The sequence below is a fragment of the Antechinus flavipes genome, chromosome 1 (genome assembly GCF_016432865.1).
Source record: "Antechinus flavipes isolate AdamAnt ecotype Samford, QLD, Australia chromosome 1, AdamAnt_v2, whole genome shotgun sequence".
NCBI classification, from domain to species: domain Eukaryota; kingdom Metazoa; phylum Chordata; class Mammalia; order Dasyuromorphia; family Dasyuridae; genus Antechinus; species Antechinus flavipes.
The window spans coordinates 7,423,699-7,448,342 of NC_067398.1; the positions used below are offsets into that span (position 1 = coordinate 7,423,699).

General features: G+C 45.2%; 1 protein-coding gene across 2 annotated transcripts in view; it reads right to left on the bottom strand.

The window, feature by feature from the left end:
- SUGCT (succinyl-CoA:glutarate-CoA transferase) overlaps positions 1 to 24,644 on the bottom strand; it is a 558,844-nt gene that overhangs the window by 447,499 nt on the left and 86,701 nt on the right. For both annotated transcript variants that reach the window (XM_051978583.1, XM_051978590.1), the window contains exon 9: positions 17,017 to 17,112. In XM_051978583.1, the coding sequence (XP_051834543.1) occupies positions 17,017 to 17,112 (96 nt within the window). The remainder of the gene's footprint in view (positions 1 to 17,016; positions 17,113 to 24,644) is intronic.

Here is a 24,644-nt window from a genome sequence, read left to right on the forward strand (position 1 = left end):
CACCTGTTTTCTCAATCTGACAAAACCTTTCGTTCTTATTATTATCAACAACAACAGTAATAATAGCCAGCAAGTCTATAGTCTATAGCATTTCCAAGGTTTGCGGAGTGCTCCACAATTATTTCATTTTGTCCTCCCAGCAACTCTGTAAGTAGGTGCGATTCAATTTACCGATGAAGAAGTTAAGTCATTTGCCCAGAGTCACACAGCTCATACGGGGTTACAGAACTTAATGGGAGCTGTTTCATTTGATCCTCACAACTCTGGGAGGGAGCTGATATTATTATGCCCATTCTACAGGTGAAGAAACCAAGGTGGAGAGGTTAAGTGATCTACCTGTCCAGGGTCACAGAGCAGCTAAAAGTCAGAGAAAAGATTTAAACTCACAATTTCCGGATATCCAAGTCCGATAACCGACCACGATGTTCCTTGCCTAATAAGTGGGAATAAGGATAAGGAGGGCAGGGTGTTGTGTTCCATAAATGTGAGCTACTATTGTTCGGCCGCTAGGGGTGCTGCAGTGCAGCGCCCCCACCAGGAGTCAGGTCGACTCATCTTCTCCAGTTCAAATCTGGCGTCAGACACTTAGGAGCTGTGAGGCTCTGAGCATTGACACTTTGGCCTATTTGTCTCAGTTTCCTTAGCTGTAAAATGAGCCAGGGAAGGAAAAACCAGACCACTCTTGTTTCCCTGTCAAAAAAACCCAAACGGGGTCACAAAAAGAGCAAATAAATTGAGAAATGGCCGAACAACGACTATTACTATTGCTATAACTGATTATCGTATTGTCACTTCAGCCTATTTGTCTCAGTTTCCTTAGCTGTAAAATGAAAAATGAACCAGAGAAGGAAATGCTGAACTACTATTGTTTCCCTGTCAAAAAAAAAAAAAAAATACCCCAAACGGAGTCACAAAAAGAGCAAATAAACTGAGAAATGGCCGAACAACGACTATTACTATTGCTATAACTGATTATTGTATTGTCTGTTTTAAAAGACTGGGAAATAGGAAGCTTTTAAAAATGCCTTTTGCCACGGAGATCATCCTCCTCACTCAATGCTCTTTAATGGCTCCCAATTACTTCTAGAGTCAAATAGAAGTTGCTTGCTCGGCTTTTCAAGTTCTTCCCGGTGGGGCCTTTCCTGCCTTCCCATGAATTCTGCAGGGACAATGGCCTCCGCACACATCACACTCCATGGGCTGCCTGCCACACTTTTCTAGGCTGGATCCTGGTCTCCAAAGCTAATATGTGGTCCCCGTCCCGGCTTTCTCCAAGGCTCTCCAAACCCCACCTCTTACAGGAAGCTTTACCTGGTTACCCCACCCCCTTAGAGATCATCTTCCCCTGCCTCTGCATGGACCCATTTATTGATTTACTGTCTCCCTGTTAGCACGCAGGCTCCCTGAAACCAGAGTTTAGCACACACCGGGCACCCGAAAAACGCTTGTTGGTTGATTGTTTTCCTAGATTTTAATCCTGGCTCTGATAAACCCCTGGACCCGAAGGCCTCTGAGGTTCTACCCCATTCTCAATCTACAGGCGCTGATCCATCGGGTCTCCCTTTGCTTCCTGTATAACGGCCAAGTGCAGTCAGCACTCCGGATTCCCCAGCTGGGGTCAGAGGGCTCCGGACTCGGGGTCTTCTCCTCCTCTGGACGAGCTCCTTGCTTCCTCCCATCCCTCACTTGGCCAGGATCCCGGGCGGTCTCTCTCATCCTCCCAACTTGCAGCAACCTCCAGGCCTCCCCTTCGCGGGGCACTTTTTCACCCTCCAGCTTTTCCCTTTTTGCCTAACTTATACCTTCATTTTCTCTTTCCTAAAATGGAGTAACTGCAGGGTAGGGTTTTTTCCTTTTCTCACCACAGGAATCTCCAGCTTAATGACACTGTGATTGCTCTTCCATGACTCACGGAGGCTCCGGGCCACACCAGCTCCTGCCCACGGCTCGGGACCAAGCCCAGCATACTTTCCTTATTGGTTCAAAAGTCCTTTGTTCTAGGGAGCAGACATTTGGTAGAGCCAAAGCTCGAACCTCCCATCTCACCTCCATGAGATATTTGCCAGCCCGCATGAAAAACGCCCATTCCGAATGCCATGGCTAACTTTCCACCTCCCTCAACCCCATCCCATCTTTCTAACTTTTTTCTTAATTCTACGTCTGTGTTTTGCTATTTAATTCAATTCCTCAACAGTGACTAATATGTATCAGTGGAGGAGGATACAAAAATAAAAAGGAAACAGTCCCTTCCCTCAAGAAGCTTACAGTCTACCAAGGTGGGCGTGAAGGTGGGGGAAAATGCAAAAAACGTGACTAGAAAGGGCACTGGACTTGAAACCAAGAAGATTTCAGATATTTATTTTTTCTTATAGTTATTATTATAGTGATGTGAGCCTGGCTAAGTCCCTTTGCTTTTCAGCCTCAGTTTCCTCATCTGTAGGGATCATAACAACACCCACCTCACGGAGTTCTTTTCAAGAAAGTGAAAAACCTTAATATTATTTATTATTATTTATATGTGGACTCTGGGCAAGCCATTCAATCCTCTTGCCCAGATTATTTATTTATTTTATTATTTATTTATTATTATGTTATATTATTTATATTATATTTTATATATTGTATTATATATGTATATTTATATGTATTTATGTATGTATACTTATATATATGTATATTAATAAATAATAATAAACCTTAAAGCTTTACATAAATGTTAATTATTATTAATATTATTTTTAAACAACGATTCGATGATCAGGGCTTAGTGCATGTGATCACTGTTTATGGGCATTAGGGAAAACTTGACAGCGGCCTGGCAGAAACAAGGTATAGACTCATATCTCGCACCAGACACACCAAGTCAGTCTCTAAATGGATGTAGAACTTTGATGTGTAAAGGATGAAATCAACAAATTAGAGGAACAAAGAGGAAATGACTTCTCGGATCTGTGTTTGCCGTCTAACAAGTGATAGAGAAAAATCACAGAAGATGCTGGGAAAGTTTTAGTTATATAAAATGTAAAAGTTTTGCACAACAAACCAGTGTAGCTAAAACTAAAGGAAGATAGATGACTGGGAGAGGAGGAGAATCCTTGCACAAAATTTCCCTGGAAAAGATCTGGTTTTTATAATTTATAAGGATCTGGTTTAAATTTATAAGAGCAAGAACCATTCCGATTGATAAACAGTCAAAAGTCTAGGAAAAGGCAGTTTTCTAGGGAAGAAATCCAAACTATCTATAGTCATATGGTTTAAAAAAAAAAAAAAAAGGATGGGGTGAGGGAGGAAAATGCTCCAAATCACTAATAATTAGAGAATTGCAAATTAAAACAACTGTGAAGTTCGACTCCACACGCAGCACATCGGCAAAGTCGGGGGAAGAAAACTGGAGGACTGTGGGAGAACAGGCACGTTAATGCGACGATGGTGGATCCATGAACTGGTCCAGCTCTTCTGGAAAGAATTTGAAACTCCACCCAAAGAGTTACTCAACTTGCCTGCCCTTTAACCTAGTAAAGTCGAGAGGAAGACTATGCTAGGAATGGAGGCGCCACCTGAGCTGAGTCTTGGAGGATGCTGGTCTTTTAAGAAGGGGGTGGGGATTCTAAAGTGGGGGAGACCAATTGTGCAAAGCAAGAAATGGAGTGTTATACACTGGTGCCATTGGGCAGCCCCATATGCTTTGAGACCTTTTTCTTCCCCATGGTGGCCCATCCAGAGCTCCTTCTTGACACATTGGATAAAGCTTGGGACTTGGGTTCAAGTCTTCACTCAGACACTTGCTTCCTAACTGTGTGATGCTGGCCGAGAAACTTAAACTTCTGTCAGCCTCAGTTTCTTCATCTGTAAAATGGTGAGCTGCAAAAATAGAACGTGTAAAGAACTTTGCAAACTTTAAAGAGCTACAGAATCATTTCAGTCATGTGCAGCTCTTCGTGACCCCATCTGGAATTATGGGTTCAAGTCTTCACTCAGACACTTGCTTCCTAACTGTGTGATCCTGGCCGAGAAACTTATAAACTTCTGTCAGCCTCAGTTTCTTCATCTGTAAAATGGTGAGCTGCAAAAATAGAACGTGTAAAGAACTTTGCAAACTTTAAAGAGCTACAGAATCATTTCAGTCATGTGCAGCTCTTCGTGACCCCATCTGGAATTATCTTACCAAAAGTCCTGGAGTGATTTGCTGTTTCCTTCTCTGGCTCATTTTACAGACAAGGAAACTGGGGGCAAGAGGATTGAATGGCTTGCCCAGAATCCACAACTGTCTGAGGCCAGATTTGCAGTCAGGACTTTATGACTTCGGTTTGGTGTTCCAACCATTGGGCCACACAGCTCCAAAATGCCTGCTCTTATATTATTAAACCATAAAATAATGTTATTAAATATGAGATTACATTATGGCAGCTGCTGTCCATTGCTCCCCATTTTAATTATCGGCCAGCCTGACACAATAGAGTAATGGGAAGAAAGGAAGCAAGCGCTTATTAAGCACCTACTGCTTTCGCATGGCAGAGTTCATGGATGTAACGGGCCATCGAGGCCGAATTAGTGCCAGGTCAGAGAGCTTTAGAGCATCAGAGGGAGCTCTGAGCCTTGTGACTTCAAATCCATAAGTCTTTTTTTTGTCTTATGCTAATAATAAACACCAGAGGGTCCTTCCTGGTCTAGACCCTGTGACAGTAAATAATAATAACTATAACAGTGATGCTGAAGATGCTGACGACAGACCGATAAGCAACAAAGATCTGCCAAATAGCTTACAAATATTATTCCATTTGACGCCCGCCATGACTGTGGGAGGTGGGGGCTCCGCTTGTTTAATGGTGAGGGGTCTGAGGCAAACACACGTGTGTGTTGTATGACATCGTACGCCTGAATTAGAATCTGCTCCGGGAACCCATCGGGCAACATGCGCCACGTGCCCGCTGTGCGCCAGCCATCCCGCCATCCCTGCGGGTTCCCTCATTCATCCCAACTGTATCTCGGTTATACACACTTGTCTGTGTGTGTCTCTCCCGGCTGACTTAGGCCTTCCTTTGTACCCACAGTGCCTGACACATAGTAGGTGCTTACTAAATATATGTTGCCTGACTGAGTAACAGATTCTGCGGATACAAAGACCAAAAAAACCCAAAGCCTTTGGGAAACTTACCTTCTACAGAGGGAGACGAGGTGTACGTATACCAACAAAGTCCAAAATAAATGGAAGAGGGGCAGCGAGGTGGTGCAGCGGGTAGAGCACCAGCCCTGAAGTCAGGAGGGCCCGAGTTTAAATCTAGCCCCAGATACTTACCACTTACTGGCTGTGTGACTCTGGGCAAGTCACTTAACCCCAATGGCCTCAGCCAATAAATAAATAGATAAATAAACAAATGATTGAATAAATGAATGAATGAATGAACACACAAATAAATGAAAAGATAGATAAGTGAATGAATAAATACATAGATGGATGAATAAATAAATGAATGAATGAATGAATGAATGAATAGATAAATAAATAAATAAATGGGAGAGCCCTTTTTTGGGGGGAGAAGGAGGTGCTAGGGACTCTTTGGTTGTTTATGTGTCAGCCCACCCAGCACAATCGGCCACAGGCACATCTCCCCCTCCCGAGAAGGACTCAAGGTCCTTTCCCATTGCAGATCGGGGCCTCTGGACGCCCTCCACCTCCCCAGAGGCCTTTGGGGTTCTAGTACTTCTCTGCAGGGCAAATGTTGCTCAGCCTGGGCCCAATGACCGGCGCCCGAAGGTTCCTGCCGGGCCAGACAACCTTAAATGCCCCCCAAAGGCAGGGGGCTTGAGCTCGCCCCCCCCCCTTCCACAAAGCTCAAAACCTGCATTGAGCTCATTCAAACGAATTGAACGTTCTCTGGCCGCAAATTAGATTAACCCTTTGTGTCCTCTCCGCCTTTGCTTCCTCCCTTTCCCTGCCCCCCTTCCCCTCCCCCCAGCCCAAAAAAGGCGGCTTTCTTCCTGGAATCCTCCTTATTATAAGATGGAAGGAAAGAGGGGAAAAAATGACAACAAACTTTCTTCTGAAGAAAAAATCCCCCAAAAGAAACAAACTCTTGGGCTCAAGCATTCCAGCCGTTCTCTCCAGCGGCTCCGGTTGGCGGGCGCCCGCCCTGGAAGCCTCCCCCTGCCCCCAGCCAGAGGGAACAGCAGAGCATTGTGGACTCTCCCTCCTCGGCCTGCTGCCGCCGCGCCTGTGCCGCCCCCCCCCAGCGCCTGGGACTCCCGGGAAGATGCTGCTCAGGTTTCTTGGAAATAAATGTGACCTCTGCCCCCTTCGCAAAATCATCCTTAAATATCTCCCAGACCCCAAAGATCGACGGGGAACGGGTTCTTTCTCTCCCCCTCCCTCTCCTTCTCCCTCTCCACCTCCCCCCTCTCTCCTTCTCTCTCTCCCCTTCCCCCCTCTCTTCTCCCCCCTCTCTCTATTTCTCTCTCTGTCTCTGTCTCTCTCTGTCTCTATCTTCCCTTCCTCTGTCTCTGTCTCTCTGTCTCTGTCTGTTTCTCTGTCTCTGTTTCTGTCTCTTTTTCTGTGTGTGACTGTGTCTCTGTCTCTTTGTGTGTCTGCCTCTCTCTGTCTCTTTATTTGTCTGTTTCTCTGTCCCTCTTCCCTTCCTCTGTCTCTCTCTCTCTGTCTCTGTCTCTCTCTGTCTCTCTCTGTCTCTCTCTGTCTCTCTCTGTCTCTCTCTCTGTCTCTCTCTCTCTCTGTCTCTCTCTGTCTCTCTCTCTGACTCTTTGTCTCTCTGTCTCTCTGTTTCTGTCTCTTTTTCTGTGTGTGACTGTGTCTCTGTCTCTCTCTGTGTGTGTCTGTCTCTCTCTCTCTGTCTCTCTGTCTCTTTATTTCTGTCTGTTTCTCTGTCTCTCTCTGTCTCTGGCTCTCTCTCTCTGTCTCTCTCTCTGACTCTTTGTCTCTCTCTCTCTCCCTCTCTGTCTGTCTCTGTCTCTCTCTGTCTCTGTCTCTGTCTCTGTCTCTGTCTCTCTCTCTCTTTGTCTCTCCCTGTCTCTCCCTCCCTCTCTGTCTCTGTCTCCCTGTATACACCGCCCCTCCCCCCCCCCCCCCCCCCCGCACCTATGCCCGTCCCCGTATAGCGCTTGGGGGCGCTGTGCATTGTGGGACCAGCAGGAGGGCCGAGGCGCTGACGGACGGCTCCCGTCTCCCTCCTGACTCTACCGGAGCCACCCCAGCGCCTCGCTGCGCCGGACAGTCCCGCCCGGCCACTTGCTGCGATCAGCCGCAGTGAAGGGCCTCCGCAGCCGCGCCCGCGGGCCTCCGGGCTTGTCTTTTACGCTAATTGAAGAGCTCTCAATGACTTGACAATCGGCCTCGAGCAGAGCGCGGCCCGCTACGGGATTACAAGAGTGACATCTAGCGGCCGCGCTCTCGAACAGCAGCCCCTTGGGCTTCCCCCAGAAGCAGGGCCCGGATGAGCCTTTTCAGGCAGGTGCCGGAGCCCGGATTCGGGGGGAGGGAGCAGGGCTGAGCCACTTCTTGGGTCTCCCCGGGGCTCGTCTCTCAGGGCGCCCCCTGCCGGACGGCTTGGGAGCCCAGGACTCCATCTGACTCTTACCTTGACTACAGTTCAGGGCTCTACAAACTTTCTTCTGTGACCATCGGCAAGTTTCTAATCCGAGACCTCAGTTTCCCTCTCTGTAAAATCCGGCCGACCGGACCCAGCTCTAACCTGACACTCTGAGGGTTTGGGCAGTCCCGGGGAGATGGCTGTCACCCCCCCCCCGCCCCCCGCCCAATGTGCTTCCTCCCCGCCCGCTCCCACCCCAGGAATCGGGCTTCTGCGAGATGGTAGAGAAAGGGGAGGAAGAAGAGGAAGAAGAGATGGAAAGGATAGAGGAAGCAAGAAGGAGGTAAAAAGAGGATCAAGGAAGAGAAAGAAAAGAAAGGGATGTGATGGAAGAGAGAGGAGGATGAAGGAAGACAGGGAGAAGGAGGGAGAGAATAAGGAGGAAGAAGAGATGGAAAGGATAGAGGAAGCAAGAAGGAGGAGGTGAAGGAGAACAAGAAAGAGAAAGAAAAGAAATATAATGGAAGAGAGAGAAGGATGAAGGGAGAAGGAAGGAGAGAATAAGGAGGAAGAAGAGATGGAAATGATAGAGGAAGCAAGAAGGAGGAGGTGAAGAACAGGAAGAGAAAGAGAAGAAGGGGGTGTGATGGAAGAGAGAGAAGAAGTGGAGGATGAGAAGGAAGAGAAAGGAAAAAAGAGAAGGAAAAGGAAGTAAAGGTAGTGGAAGATGGGGAGAAGGAGGAGAAGGCAGAGGATGAAGAGGAAGTGCAGGAGATGAAGAAGGTAGAAAAGGACCAAATGAAGAGAAGAACAGGAAAAGGTGGGTCAGGCCTGGGAAAAGGCAAGAGTCGGGTGGACCAAGAGCCAGTAGTACCTCAGCGATCATCTCAGCGGACTCCCTCACTTTTCCAAGAAGGAAATGGAGATCGGGAGATAGTGACTTGGCCAAAGTGACACTGAGGTTTCTAGGTGAGATTGGAACCCAGTGGTGGGAACAGAAGAGGAGCTGGCCAAAAGAACAATGACCCAGAAGGACAACTGAGTCCAAAGGGAAGAAGACGCATGGAGGTGAACAGGCAACCTGGAGCTGGCTCTCACCCATAAGGATCCAGCAGGTTTTCGAAATGAAAGATGGGATTTCCTACACTCTGGAACTTGAAAAAGAGAAGAAGAAAACAGCAAACGATCCGACAAACCCCTGGATTTTAGGAGGCCAGACTTCAAAATGTTCAAAGAAAAACGGGATCCAATTCTAAGGAGAGCAGACCCAATTCCTTCCTTTTTTCGATACAAAAATCATATCATCTACAAACATCTGTGTTCCTGCCTTTTTGTAGAGGTTTATTCCCTTCATTATCTTCTCATCTTTAAGTCATATCGATAAGAGAAATAGAAAAAATTATATGATTATGTTAATATGATTATAGCAATTGTTAGAATAGTTTATGAATTGTGTCGCTGTCTAGAAGCTTTGAGTATTGAGATAGGACAAAGGTACTGAAACCTGAAGCAGCAGGGGTGACGTGGGGGCAGTCAGTGGCAAAGAGCTGGGGGGGCACAGGTTCAGGTAAGCCCTTGGGATTTTCAATGAGAAATACTTGGTCTTTAAAGAGACAAGTGTAGACTAAGCTTTCTACCTTCACTGCTCGTGTGTGACACACTTTAGAAAAGTTCACACTTCTCTGAACATTAGCTCTTGTCTCATACCTGTGTTGATTGAGTCATAATTTTTACAACTTATGGTTGTATTTCTAATAGTGAATTGTAACTATCTCACCTTTTTATGACGGACAGTTGGTGGGCTTGGCTAACTCTGTATTCTATTTGTCAATGTGTTATGATATTCGTCCCTAAAAAAGTCATTGCACAATGACTTCGAGAGGACTGGATTTCAAGCCCTTCTTCTAAGACATTGCCATCTAGTGGAACCATTTCAACAAGTGACTCCATAAGATGCTCAGCAACAGAAAAAGTGTCCATCTGCAGAAGGGAAGGGTTTTCTGCGCTGGGGACAGATCCTGAAAAGGTCATGTCAAAAACAAACCAAAAAATTAAGAAACAAAGTCTGATATTCTTTTTGCAACTCCCTCTTTACTAGGTTTGCAGATCAAGAACATATTTGTCTCTTAGTAGGAATTGAGGAGCGGCATGTTCTCTACATTAAGAAACGTTCATTTCATTGTAAACCATGGCCTAGAACTACAGTTTTCGATTAAACGCTGATCAAGGCAATTCTCAGGGAAGGAGGGACAGCTGGAGGAAAAAGGAAGAAAGGTATTATGACCGCGCTAGCACCCCAGACATCCCAGAATCAGCCGGAGTCGGGATAAGCAAAAGTCCTGAGTCTTTATTCTTGGTCTTTAGGGGTAGAAGTGAAGGAGATGGAAGTAGAATCTCCGCAACCACCTTCCTCCTCGTCTACTGCCAAAAGTGACCCTGGCTAGTCTTACTCCACCCCCTAGTCCCTCCAACAATCCTCTGTATACACCAATCATCGAGCCAGCACAGGATAGTGGGAAGGGCCATTTTCCAAGCACATGCCCATAGAGTATTGTCCAATCAATAGTTAGCCTTAAGTGCTTGGCTGTCCTGACCTCAGTGCATAGACTCAAAAGTTTCAGCCCTTGACAGAAAGAGGAGAGCTCTTAGCTTGCCAGTCGAAGCCCTCCTCTCTTGATTCTTAATGATCATCATTGGTTTTCAATCAGAATGAAAAGTTTTCTAGAAAAATAGTCAAGCAGTTCTAGACTGAGGGCCTATAACTTTTTAATAAACATATATATAACATATCTACACAAACAGATATGCATACATATAGGTGTTATTTCCAGCTTCCCTAGTTTTAGAAAAATCTTATCTATGGAGAAGGGAAGAATTTTTGATTAAACAAGAGATTTTTACAAGATAAGAAATGGAGAAGTTTCATTACATTAAATTTTAAAGTCATCAAACAAAAACAATGCACCAGGACTGGAAGGGAATAGAAAATTGGAAAACAATATTTACAATAAGTGTCTCTGATAAAGCCTCCTTTCTAAGCTATATAAAGAACTAAGTCTAATTTATAAGAATATGAGCCATTTTCCAATTGATAAATGGTCAAAGGCTATGAATGGGTAGTTTTCAGATGAAGAAATTAAAGCTGTCTATAGTTATCTGAAGAAATGCTCTAAATCCTCATCAATTAGAGAAATATACATTAAAACAACTCTGAGGCACCATCTCACATCTATCAGATTGGCTAACATGACAAAAAATGAAAATGATAAATGTTGCAGAAAATTGGTGGAGTTGTGAACTGATCCAACCATTCTGGAGAACAATTTAGGATGATGCCCAAAGGCCAATCAAATGGCATGTCCTTTGATCCAGAAATACATCCTGAAGTGACCAAAGAAAAAGAAAGAAGACTTACATGAATAAAAATATAACAGCTCTTTTGTTTGGCAAAGAATTGGTAATTGAGGGAATGTCCATCAACACAAGTTGTGGAACATAAATGCAATGGAATAATCAATGGAATACTAAATGAGCAGACAGATTGCAGAAAAACTTAGAAAGGCTTTCACGAACTGATGCAAAGTAAAGTGAGCAAAACCAGGAGAACGTTGTCCACAGGAGCAGCGACATTGTGAGATGATTCAGCATCGCAATCTAAGACAACACCCAAAGGCTCATGATGGAAAATGCTCTCTGGACCTGAAGGCAGATCCTAGCATGTTATTTTCACTTTATTTTTTTCATGAGTTTTTTTTTTCCTTTTGGTCTGTTTCTTTTTTCATCATATGACTAATATGGAAATATGTTTTCCATGATTGTACATATATAACCCATAGGTTGCTATGTTAGAAAGGAGGGAGAAGGAAGGAGGGAAGGAAGGAAAAAAAATGGAACTCAAAACTTTTTAAGAATGAATGTTAAATGAGATGATTCAAACCAGTTCCAATTGTTCAGTGATGAAGAGAGAGGACTGAGTGTGGATCACCACATAGCATTTTCACTCTTCTCGTTGTTATTTACTTGCATTTTATTTTGCTTCTCTTTTTTTCTTGTGTGGTACAATAATTATACAAATATGTATACATATAGTGGATTTAACATCTATTTCTACCATGTTTAACATATACTGGACTACTTGCCATCTAGAGAAGGGCATGGGGGAAGGGAAGGGAAATTGGAACACAGGGTTTTACAAGAGCTAATGATGAAGAATTGTCCATGCATATGTTTTGAAAAATAAAAAGCTTTAATAAAAAAAGAAGAATGTTAAAAATTGTCTTAACATGTAATTGGAAAAAAATAAATACTATTTAAAAAATCTTGGAGAACCAAACCAAACATTCGTCCTTCCTCCAATGCCACCAAGAATGTTTCCTTGTTGTGGTTCCCCGGTTGGATGCCGGAAATGTCCCCAGAGTAAGTTGGATTTTCAGTTTCTCCTTTTTGTGGTTCTCTCTTTCCATTGCTAAAATGCCATTTTTAAAATATTGTTGGTGCCGGCTGGGGTAGTCCCCAGCTTCAGGCTCTCCCACAACACAGGTCCTTCACCTCTCAGAAAAAATGGCAGAGAAAGTGTCAATCTGGGTCACGAAGGGAATTTCCTCGACAAAATTCTCCAGTTAATGAAATCACAAGCTTGTTTTCTCTCCTTTGCATACCTCTACATTTACAGCATAGAAAGAGAAGAAAGAATTATAAAAGGAAACACTCTGAGTCATGTGCAACTGTCTATGTGGGGTCTCCCCATCCCTCAACAGCTAGGTTGGCAACTTGCCTCAAAAGTTCCATTGCACTCGTATATGGTGGGATGTGAGCTCCTTAAAAATGGGGATGTTTCCTTTTGGTCCTATAGTCATCATAGAGCTTGACACATAGTAGGTGCTTGATAAATACCTAATAATCAACAAACATTTATCAAGCACCTATGGTATGCCAAGGACTGAGGATATAAATACAAAAATAATCTCTCCTTTCAGAAAGTTTACATTCGAATGGGGGAGACCACAAGTAAATAAAAACATATAAATAAATATTTTAAAATAAGCATATAAATGTATGCCATATAAATAGAAAATAGATTAATAAGCAAATGGATAGACAGCATGTACACGCATACACACACACACACACACACACACACACACACAAACACACACACACACACACCAGAGAGGAATAATGTCCAATGACACTGGAAAATAGTGGGGAGCCAGGTAATGTTGGGCTTTAAAAGTAAACAGAGAAGTCTGGATAAAATAGAGATCAACTTAGCTGAGTAGAAAAGGAAGATGGGAAGATGGTAGCTGAAACCTGGCCGCCATTTTCATGGCAATGAGAAATCAAGTTGGCATAGATAATCCAAAAGTAAAAACAGTCTTTGAAATGATCTTCTAATCTTTCCTTTCAGCCTATCTCAGGGAAAATCCAAGACAAGGTGGCTAATGAGTAGAAAAATTGCCTGCTTGGGATTTTCATCTGTTTTTATATCCCTGAGGAAAATGATAAATGAGGTGCAAAGTATTCAAAAATTGGGTGACTAAAAAGAAGAGAAGAAAGAATCAGCGTCCAAATTGGATAATCCTCCTGAACAATAAGGAATTGGCTATTTTGGGAAAAGCAAGCATCTCTACCTTTCAGGAATTTACATTCAGTCCATTAATACCCTATAATCAGTGTATCATTGCAGATTTTAACAGGAATAAGATGAATAAGGATACGATTTCAGAGAGGGTTTAATGAGGGTCCAAGGAGATGAACAGAGAACCCGTTTTTGCCCTAATTTTCTGAGATTCCCAAGAGTCATCTGCTCTGGGCTTTCAGCTCAAAATACAGACAAGTCAGATTAGGTACTAAACTGTTTCTATTATTAAAATTGGAATGATAATTATCCTGGCATTCACCCATAAAAATAGTCTCCAAATCTATTTTTAAAATTGGAAACAGACCAGGGTTTATAAACATATCTTGAGCCCATCTTGGTATGTAAGTTACAGTCAGCCCAAATCTGCCTTTATCCCTTAATCACAGCGCCCTAACCAGGTCTCCTCGGAGAGGAAACAAGATGATTGTGGCCTCCTACAGGAAGACCCTCATAAACCTTCTCTTGTTCCTCGGGGATAATAAAGCTCCGAACAAACCAGCCCAGTGTCCACGAGCACAGGAGACTGAGACGATGCTTCTGTCTTTAAGGAGAAATGAGTCTAGGAGTTTCTCCCACCAGGAGACCCCCGTGGCTCTGAGATTCTTCCTCTGCTTTGTCAGAGGCAAGGGTTCCATACCCCCCTGCAGTGTCCAGTCCGGTGCCCTTCACATGTAAGTAGATGAATTCCCAAAGCTGATGACCGGATGTCCAAAGTCAGCAGAGCTTGGGTAACGGTTCATCGATCTGGAAAGGATGCTACAGGTGGGCAGAGAGCTTGGTCAAGAACTGAAGAAGGCCCTTAGGGTGTGGAGCTGCTCTCACTGATCCAAAGCTTCTCCCAGAAACAAAATTCAATTTTCCGGGATCCACAGTCTCCTGACATTGCCCCATAGCCACAAGTCATGGAACAGGGCAGCATCTAAAACATAGAAGTGGGGAAGATCCAAAAGCAGTGGGAGAGCCCTGAGGGCATGAGCAGGCTGCAGGCCTTTGTGCTCCCTCATTTGTGATGGGGGGCCTGCACTGACTACTTTAGGTCCTTTTCCAGACCATTGGGTGAGAGCAGGTTCAGGGAGGGGAACGGAAGGGAGAGAAGGGGCTGCTGAGAGCGGAGGGAAGTGAGTCTTCAGTAACCTTGGGCAGCCCTGAAGCTATCAATGACCAACGGGAAGTGAGGGGAAAGAACCTCCAAAGTGGGGGTGGGGTCCCAAAGCCAAGCAGGGGCTCTTTCAGCCAAATGATTGGCTGAGTGTTTCAGGGCCATTTGGGCACTAACTGACCGGAACCAGAAAAGGGCTTTTGAAGGCAATTCCTTCAGGAAGTTTTTGCCTTGCAATCCGGCCCCTCACCAAGTACGCATGTTGCATGTTAAACCAGGAGGTCTAATGTCAGAAATCTGTGTTTTGTTCAGGAAGGGAAGGCCTTTTCCCGGCAGAGCTTACAGCCCATCTAAGATTGAGTTGATGAGACAGAGATGGCTTGTCCAAGCCTGATGGGGGTGCAGCTTCTAGGAGAAATATAGCAGTAATCCTGAGGCCCCCAGACCTTAGAAGTGCTATTGTTCTAACCATCTGTCCTGTCAATGATCCTAAAAGTCTCCTGGTTTAGGAATACTCTATTATAGTCCTAGAACCATTGCTGACTGCCAGATAACAATCTGTTGGTCAACAATAACAGAGTTTCTGAGACAAATGGTGAGGTGCTTCCCAGACCACTCCTTAACACCACCTCTAAACTGTAAAATTCAATATTGAGATGCAGCCCAGACCACTCCTCAGTTCCGTCTCTAAGCCATAAAATTAGCACATCAGGGACATGAAAAACCAGATCTCTGTCTTTTCCTACAAATTTGTCTTTTTGCTCCTGGTTCTTTGCTAAATCCTTTTGGAACTTAGCCTGCTTCAATTGGTGTTTATTATGATAAATTTTGCCCCTTGACATGGAGATGGGTTCAAGTCTGCAAATTCTTTTGAGACACCCCGCGACACTGGTCTATGACCCAGCCTTTTGGGGTCTCCTTTTATACCTCAACAAGATCACACAACTGATAAGTACGAGCAGCAGCATTTGAACCCAGACCTTCTGACAACAAGAATACTACTGGCGAGAATACTACGCCACCAGACCACATCCCTCCCCATGGTCGGAGATCAATAATTGTCTCTTAATCGAATGAGTGGATTATTTTCTTCTCAAAGTAAAGAGGGAGACGCCATACCCACAGAACACAAACAGACAGCCGCTCTTTCCACCAGAGAGCCATCCCCGGGGGGGTTTGGGTGCTGCTGGGGAGGACGCAGGGAATGTTTCCTTTACTCAATCGATGCAAAGTCATAGAATTTCACACTCTGTTAGTTTGTCCTCAGGGGAGATGACGAGCCTTCAGAGCGCCCGCTTGAGTCTAGGGTCTTTCTACATACAGGGTGCTCAGGGAACTTTCCTTTGAGGGTACCCTCCCCAGAACTTCAGCCTCTGAGGCTGCCCCCCGGCTCCTCGGGATCCTCTGTGGACAAAGAGAATGCCTCTCTCCCTTTTACAGAGGGGGAAACTGAGGCCCAAGGAGAGGACATGTTTGCCTAAAGCTAACAATGTGGGATCCCTAAAAACTAAAGATGCTCTTCATTTGTCAGTACAAATAATGAGGGATAGGAGCCAAAATCACCCACATGTTGACTCTAAAATATTCAGAGAGGGCCACTTGGGAGTTTTGATTTATTTTCCAAAACCACCTCTCATGTTTGCACAGAGCAGCAAAGGTAAGGCAGACCTAAGGGGGAAGGGAACACTACTACAGGCCCAGTAGGGGGCTAAGGGCTTTTTATGTCTCATCTGCTCCTCACAACAACCCTGAGAGATGGAATTATTATTATCCCCATTTTACAGAAAAACGGACACAAAAAAAGGCTAAATAACATAACTCAGCTCTTCCTGACTGCAAGCCCGGCTCTCCAGTCACGGTGCCATAGTTAATGTAATTATACCTCTAAGCCAAGAGAAGAGCTGAGCCCATATCTATGACCCTCGGACCCTTTTCTTTTCTCCAAGGTACAATTATACCCTGCAACAAAAATCATCTGGCCCCATCCGGAGCTGAACGTCATGCAGCCCATCACTAAGGCCTTTGACTCTGACTTCTGCCAGAGTGGGTACCCGTGGGCTGGGAAATGGAGGAACCAACCGGCGAATCTTTGGAAATCTTACTGGGCAAAAAGAAAGGACAACAATGAGCAACTCAGAGACGCCTGCGACCCTACGTGTGACAGAACAGCCCAGTCCCTAAACACCTCCGAATTCAGTCCCAGACTGAGCCGTCTGGACTCCAGAAAGCTGAAGAGGAAACGCATTTCCCTGGCCCCTAAAGAAAGGCCACGGACCCCCCAGCCCCTAAAGAAAGGCCGCGGACCCCCGGCCCCTGGGCCGCATGTGAACAGACACGCAAGTTTGTTTTGCTTAGGTGTTTTTCCTTGGGTCAGTTCTATCGGGCTTAACCTTATAGTGCTGCTAAAAATAAAAATAATAAACGTTCACAAAGTATTTTTAGAAACAAATCACGTTTTCATAAATCTGTTGAGGCTGAATTTCCCTTGGGTAACAATGGCCAGGCCGTAACATGAGCTCCAGAGTGGCTCCCTTTCAGCCGGAGCCTTTGATCCCCTGCAGGCTCTGGTTACCAATCTGCTCCTGAAGAAACAAGCCCGGCTCGGGCTCTGCAGGGAATCTGATTTGCCCAAGAACGGCCTGTTATGGAACACTCTAAAGGCCGGGAGGGCCGGCCGACCTTTCCTCGGGCTACGGCGACCCGAGTGGCACCCAAAGGTAGCATCTTTTGGCACGCACCTGGTAGGGGACGATGCTGCCGTGGGCAGTGCCCCAGCGCCCGGCTTCCTTTCCAGCAATGAGGTAATTGGCCGCCACTTGGCTCAGACAGGCCACCTGAAGGGGAAAAGACAGGGTCAGTCTCTTCTGCCAGGAGATGGGATAGAGCATTTTACAAGAATATTCTCTTTGGTTTCTTTCTGATTCATGATGAAGACAAATATATACAGAAACTCCCCAACCCAAAATGCAAGGACATGAAAATTGAGATGATGTGTATGTGAGTCTGCTGATGTCATATCCACTCAGAGCTCTGCAATCCCCCCCTCACATGCAAATAAAGGTCAGTCTTCTTAACTCGGCATTCAAGGGTCTCCAAAGCCTCGGACCACGTCTCCACTGTCTGCTCCCCGCTTCAGCCAAAAAGGACCATTCACCATTTCACTTTAGTGGTTTCCTCAAGTTGACTCTGTACTTAAAATGCCTTTTTTTTGCCCTTTAAACTTGTTTAAATCCAAGCAAAATCCCACAACCTGAGAGTTGAAAGATATTTTTAAAACCATTTAATTAAAGATACTTCTAAAACCATTTAATCTGATCCAGGTTCTACAACATCCTGTGTACACCTGGATGTACACTGGATGTACAACATCCAAGTGCTCATACAGTCTTCCCTGGAAAATGTCCTGGAAGGAGGAACCCATTCCCCTGAGGGAACCATACAACTGTTAGCGGTCAGCTCTGATCATGAAGATGTTTTTGCATAAATGTGGAAATCTATGCTGCCCTTAACTTCTACCCATTGCTCCTCGTTGTCCCCCCTGGGGCTGAGCAATGAGCCGATAGGAAGCTGATATTCAAGGTAAGGAAGAGGTTACGTAGTTGTCCAGGACTCAGACCAAGGTTCTAAGAGAACCAAAGGATGAGATATTTGAATGATCTCGGCTTATCAGGAACTACCGGGAAAGCCGGAAAGTCATTTGGGAAAGGGGGAAAACAGTTTAAAACAGAAACTTATCCCACGTGCCATGATAACCTTCAAACAGCCTGAGAACCAACACCCAAAGGTCACATCGCTTAAAAAATGAAAGGAAGCACCTTCTACTGCCATTCCAGAACAAAAGAACTCAAACAAGAAATAAAGGAAATAACAAAAGAGAAATGAAACCCTATCAATTATATTAAAGTGAAAAGCTTTGACATGAATGATACGTGTGAATTGGTCCAACCAGTGTGAAAACAAGTGTAGAATTCTGTCCCTCACCCAAAAAAGTCGGGGGAGAGAGAGAAAATGTTCCAACTATTGGAATGAGTGATCTCGCCACTGGAGATACATGATATCTCCAAGAAGTCAAGGATAGAAAGCAAAGTCTTACAGAGATCCAAAGATTCCGAGCAGGAGGTTTGGGAGGTAGCGAAGACCTGAAAATGGGCCAGCCACTGAGGACTAGCTTCAGAGCTGTGTGATGGAATATCACTAGGACATAAGAAATGATGAAAAGAAATTCAGAGAAGCAGGAAGACTTAGAGGAACTTAGCTTGAGGGAAGCTAGTGGAGCTTAGAAAACAATTTACATAATAATTACAGAATTATAAAACCATCCCAATAAAAGGGTCAAAGGATATGAATAAAGAGTTCTCAAAAAAAAAAAAAAAGAATTGCAAACTTTTAAAAAGCATCTAAAAGAACATTTGTGGTTCAGTTGGGGCAGTCATATCTGATTCTTGGTAACCCCATTTGGGGTTTTCTTGGAAAAGGTATTGGGGTGGTTTGCCATCTCCTTCTCCAGCTCATTTTACAAAGGAGGAAATTGAGGCAGGCAGGGTTAAGTGACTTGCCCAAGATCATACAGCTAGTAAGTAACTATCCTCTGGGCCACCTCACTGCCCTAGGAAAGAATACACCAGATTATTTACTAATGGTGTGACCCTGGAAAAGTCACTTAACATATTTGCCTCAGTTTCTTCATCTGTAAAATGGGAATATCTTCCAGAGTAGTTGTGTGGATCAAATGAAATAAAATGTGTAAGCCGCTTAATATAACATTAAGTGGCACATAGTAGGCACTTAATAAATGTTTATTCCCTCTCTTTCCCCTCATCTATACAGTAAATAACAATTCTCCTTACCAACTTCATGGAGCTGTTCCAAAGAAATTACTTAGCAAAAGCTAAAATACTCTAGATATGTGTAATTATTATTCATTTTGTTATTATTATTATCATTAAGGTACTATATGGTCAGAAGTCACTGGGCGATTTGTTGGAAAACTGAAAAGCCCTTTGCTCTCCCCCCAAAAAAAAATACCACCAGAAATTTATGCCACAATAAACTCCACGTAGATACTGGACCGATGTCTAAAGGTCATGTTTAAAACTGAATGAAATGTTTTCCCCAATATTGTATCTGGTGAAGGAGGAATATCTGGTGTCAGAAGCAGAAGCGGAGAAAAGCCCCCCAGAGGGGAGGCCGGCTAGGAATCCACGTGGAGACAATGGCCGGCTCTCCGAGGACTCTCTTCGCCTCTCTTCATTTCATTCTGGGACTTCTTCGCTCCTGTGTGAGGGCCGCTGCAAGGGGTGAAAACACAATGGCCTCCCCCTCCTCTGGGGCCTTTTGGCCCGAGGTACAGGCCTCCCTCCTTGACCTTTCAGTCATTGGAAGCTGACGATCTGGGAGCCTGAAGGGTCATCACGAGGGAGCTCTGGTTTTATTCCCGAGGCTGGGTTCCTGGCCAAAAACTGCAGCCAGTGTAGCTTCGAGTCACAAAGGCCTGAGTGACCTCCTAGAGCTGGGCCTTTGGAAGGAGATCTGGACTCATCCGGCAGGGACGCCGCCTTTTGATATGAACTTGAGTGCATTGGAACCTGGATGCTGGAGACAAGAACAGGAAGGAGCTGGGAAAACCGATAATATATTCCGGGGCCCAGCCAAGCTGCAAACCTGCAGGGACGTTGAAGAGTGGAGGGGTGTGCAGGAGGGAAGGGGGAGGAGCATCTCAGACTACAGGGCACAACTACACCATGTCCGAGCTGGAAGAGGAGGGTGCGAGAAGGCGTTCCTTTGGCCATCAGCAAGAGGAAAGAGGTACCACCTTGTAGCTTTTAACTTATTACTCTTGCTACCCGAGTGCCTGCTTGTTTCTATACTGCTGATAATAAATATACTGTCAGGGCCCCCTCTGAATTTCAGCTTTTCTACAATAAAAAATATATTGTCAGGCCCCCCTCTGAATTTCAGCATCCTAAGAGAAATCCTACAGATTGTCCCACCCAAGATCCAAGTCAAGGATCTTTACATCCAAAGAAAAGGGGGAAGGCAGTATCTGGAGATATTCCTTTGCAGGCTACTGGTCTTCCCCTTCCGGACCCCCATGGGGAACCCTCTTGGAAATCAGAGATGTCAGTTCGCTTCTCTCTGGAGATCTTCAAACAAAGGCTGGATGGCTCCTTGTTGGGTGTGGACAAGTGGGGACTTTCATTCTGACCCAGGTAAAATAGATCGTCTCAGGGTATCATCCAACTCTAAAGACTGTGACTCTCAGAGCCGAATTTGAACCCAAGATCTTCAGGTCTAGTGCTCTCCCACTGGGCCATTCTGCTTTGGTGCCGGTGCTCTGTGCGGCTCCCGATCAAGTGAGATAATATTTGCAGACAGCAAATGTTCCCTTTCCCCACGGATCCTCCTTTGAGAGGTAGAGAGATAGAGGCCCTTCTCCACAGCCACCCTGGGGAAGGACAAAGCCCCCTCCCCTGGGATGGCTCCTGGGGACCTCCTTCCCTCTCTCCCTCCCTCCTCTCTGGGCCCCAATGTTCCCCAAGTGCTAATCCTCCCAAACCAGCCACTCCCCCCAAAACAAAGAGCGATTTATCAATTCCTCCTCAGAGGCAAAGATGGGGGGGAAGTTAATTCTCTAAAAGGCATCACTGCTAAACTTAGCAAGCCAACCTTTTAAAGGGGCATCACACGTCTGAAAGTAATTTAGCATTTACAAGAATGTATTTTAAGGCGCATAGAGGGTGGGGGGAGAGAAAGTCCCCATCTCTGATGTGGTTATGTACAAAAATCAGAGGTTCCTTGGCAATTCATGACAGATTTTCCACAAATTAGAAGAATGCAGAATGTGACTTTTTACATTAATAACTACATACAGCATATTCCTGCTAAATATTGCATTAGGTCATGGCGGCCGTCCCCCAAGCTTGGGCTCATTATTCCATCAAGTGGGCGCTATGTAATTTTCTTAGAATGCTGCTTTTTTACAAGGTATTATTTCTTTGTAAAAGCCAGCTTTGGTTTCAGAGTAATTGTTGTGACAGTGAAACCATTGTTTTAGACAACAGAGTGGGCCCCAGCCTGCCTTGGGCTCGGCGAGAGAACGGCCACGCAGGCCAAAGTGGAAATCAGAGGGCACCGCCTGGAAGAGGCCGGCACCGGCCCTTTGGCCACCAGGCCAGAGCCCCTGATGTGAGACCCGCTCCGCTCCCTTCTGCTCTCTCCAGGGAACTGTGGAATGGACAGAAGGATGGTCCGATGGAGCTGTACGGAGGAGGCCCCAAGGTCCAGCGGGAAATAAAACAGGTGTCTCCGGGTTCATCCACTGGAGAACAAATGAACGGCCAAAGGAAGTGGGATGGGTGAAGGTGGTAGAACATGGAAGGGAAGGGCGAAGCCTTCTAGGATCGGGCCAAGAAAACTCCAACTGGGATCACAGACTCAGACGTGACTCAACGACAAAACAAAAGGATATTATGGTGCTTTAAGAAGTGATGAAGAAGTGATGTGACATATATTCTATTTAACTTATACTTTAACATATTTAACATGTATTGGTCAACCTGTCATCTGGGGGAGGGAGTGGGGGGAAGGAGGGGAAAAGCTGGAACAAAAGGTTTGGCAGTTGTCAATGCTGAAAAATTACCCAGGCATAGAACTTGTAAATAAAAAGTGATGTGAGGGGGCAGGCAGGTGGTGCAATGGATAGAGCACCGGTCCTCAAGTCAGGAGGACCCCACTTTAGTCCAGCCTAATACTTACTAGTTCTATGGCCGCGGGCAAATCACTTTGCCCCATTTGCCTTATAAAAACAAAGTGATACGAGGTATCCAGAAAAACATAGAAAACCACAAGGTCCTCCTTGGAGGTCTGGAAGTGGAGGACCCCTCCGGAAATGGTGCTCCTGCCTAGAGATCCGCCATCTTCAAAGCAGAAGTTCCCTAAAAGGCAAGGAGAGGGTCACCCCGAGACAAACTGCCTCCTCACCCATTCAGATTTAGGACTTCCTTGGCCAGAAGACAGTACAGAGTACATCCCTTCAGTGAAATGTCTTTGACAGGAAAAGCACACATATCTACAGAGGGAAACAGCCCCATTACGAGTTATGCTTGGGTTGTATATGTGTCAGATTTGGGGGCTCCCGGCGACTCAGATCAAAACAAGTCCAATTTCCTGGGGAGTATTCACCAGAAGATCACAGAATTGGAACTAAAAAGCAGCTGAGATTTGGCAAGCACGGACCCTTCAGTTGACAGAGGAGGAGGCAGAGTTCCCAAGAGAATGATGAAGTGACGTAACCCAAGCCACAGAGCAAACCCAGAATTTGGACCCCCGACCTCCAGGGCAGTCTTTCCCTGGGCATTCATTCAGCACAGAAGCAAAATAGAGATTTCTGAGGAGTTTGGAACCAGATCGAATCAACGCATCCTTATGAACTGTTTCTTGTGGGTGAACCATCAATAACAGAGGAGTAAGCAGATGAACCGGTGGTCATAACGAGCTGGCTCTTGTCGTGATTCAAATAAAAACTGAAGGAGTTAAATAAAGCTCTCCCTTTGGTGGAGTTTCTTCTGAGTGATGGGGGCCCCATTCTACATTCAACTACTATTCCAGATGTAGAAAGAAGATGAGAATTGGACTAAGGAAGATGCTGGGAATTCTAATCCCCTTATAACGCTTACCGCTGATTCATTTTAAAGGTGCACAAGAAGAAGTTTTTCCTCCATTTTATTTGGCCACAATACTAGGTCTATAAACAGAATAAAAGAATTTTTATAGTTCAAAGATCCTCCCCCATCCTGTCTAAGGGTCTCCCTACTCAAATTTTACATTTAGAGTGATCATCCATTTGCGTCGCCACCCTCTATAATTCATGGCCCAGGGTCTGAGCTCCATTCCCCCCTCCCAAAGACCTTTGAGTTCACGTGGACCAGGTTCAATCCTAAAGTTTCTTTAGTTTATTATCTGTGCCTGGAAGCTCTCTAGGAAATCTTCAAAACAGAGCTGAGGATGGGCTTACGTGTAGAGTAAAAGGAGTCTTTGGATTCCATATAAGCAATCAGGATAATGCATGCACATAGAGCATGAGATAGCTTTTATTTCACTCAGAAAATACACAAAAGATTTAGGACCGGTACGGGTCAATAATAGATTTAGACAGACATAATGCAGGCAAATAGACTTCCAGCTCCTTCTTCCCTGGGAGGACATTGAACGTGGAGCTGTTATCAGTGTCCCAAGGCCCTCATTCTGACACAATCCCACCAAGGCTCATCCTACCATCTTGTGGCTTGTGCTCTTCCAGGAAAATACGCACACTCTGGGGAACGTTACTCAAACAATCCCTCTTCACATCCGATCTGAATTGTCCAAGGAAATCAAAGTAATCGCCACTCTGTGATGTGGCTCTAGTCCTTCAGCTCCGGGGTCATGTTTCTTTTACCAAGAAACATATTGGGGGGGAATTTTCTCCCTCTCGAAAGCCAGTTCCTGAATTCTCAACCTCGGGAATTACTGATGAGCCAGCTTCCCAAAACTGGTGCTGCCCAAGAAACTCCCATTCTCTGGCTAGAAGGCTAAAGTTCAGGCTCACACTGACTAGGGGATTTCAGATCCTTCCCTACCCTTCCTACCACAACCACATACACGCACACCATCGGTCTGTCTCCTCATGAGCTTCTGAATGAGATCTCTGTGTCTCAGTTGCTTCAGTCTCCTCTCAGAAGTCTTCCCTCAGGTCTAGTCTCTTGGGTACTTCTGCTGCAAGGAAGAGAGGGGAAAAAGAAAAGGGGAGCTGATTCTACAGAGACTGCTCCCCCCAAATCTTCCTGCCAATACCCACTTCCCCCTTCCCTCTTATTGCATGACCAACCCTGTGGCTCCATTAAGTCCTTTGGAGGAAATGCAGTGACCTCCCCACTCCTCTCTGACCCTCAGGTCCACTCCCTTCATCTCAAAGGAGGTGGGCTGGGCCCCCTCGGTTCTCATCCATTGCCACTCATTAAATGGAATCACCATCTACAATCTCTATGATAAGCTGAAGGACTATGAGCACTATTTGACTTGGATCTCATCCTACCACTTGCCCTCCCTTCACACCCTCCAGAATCCCAGAAATTGCCATCTGATGGCCACTTCTTCTTAGGGAAGCATGGGCCTTTCTAATCACCCTGCAATTGAATCCATCTTTATGTGTTACCTCCCCCAATTCAAATATGAGTTCCATGAAAGGCAAGGATCTTCTTACTTTTCTATTTTTATTCTGAGCACCTGGTACACAGTAGTTGCTTAATAAATGCTTTTCTGTGCATTCATTAAGTGATTTGAGGACCTCATCAAATCTATGGAGGATTCCCTTGGTGACCCCCCTTAC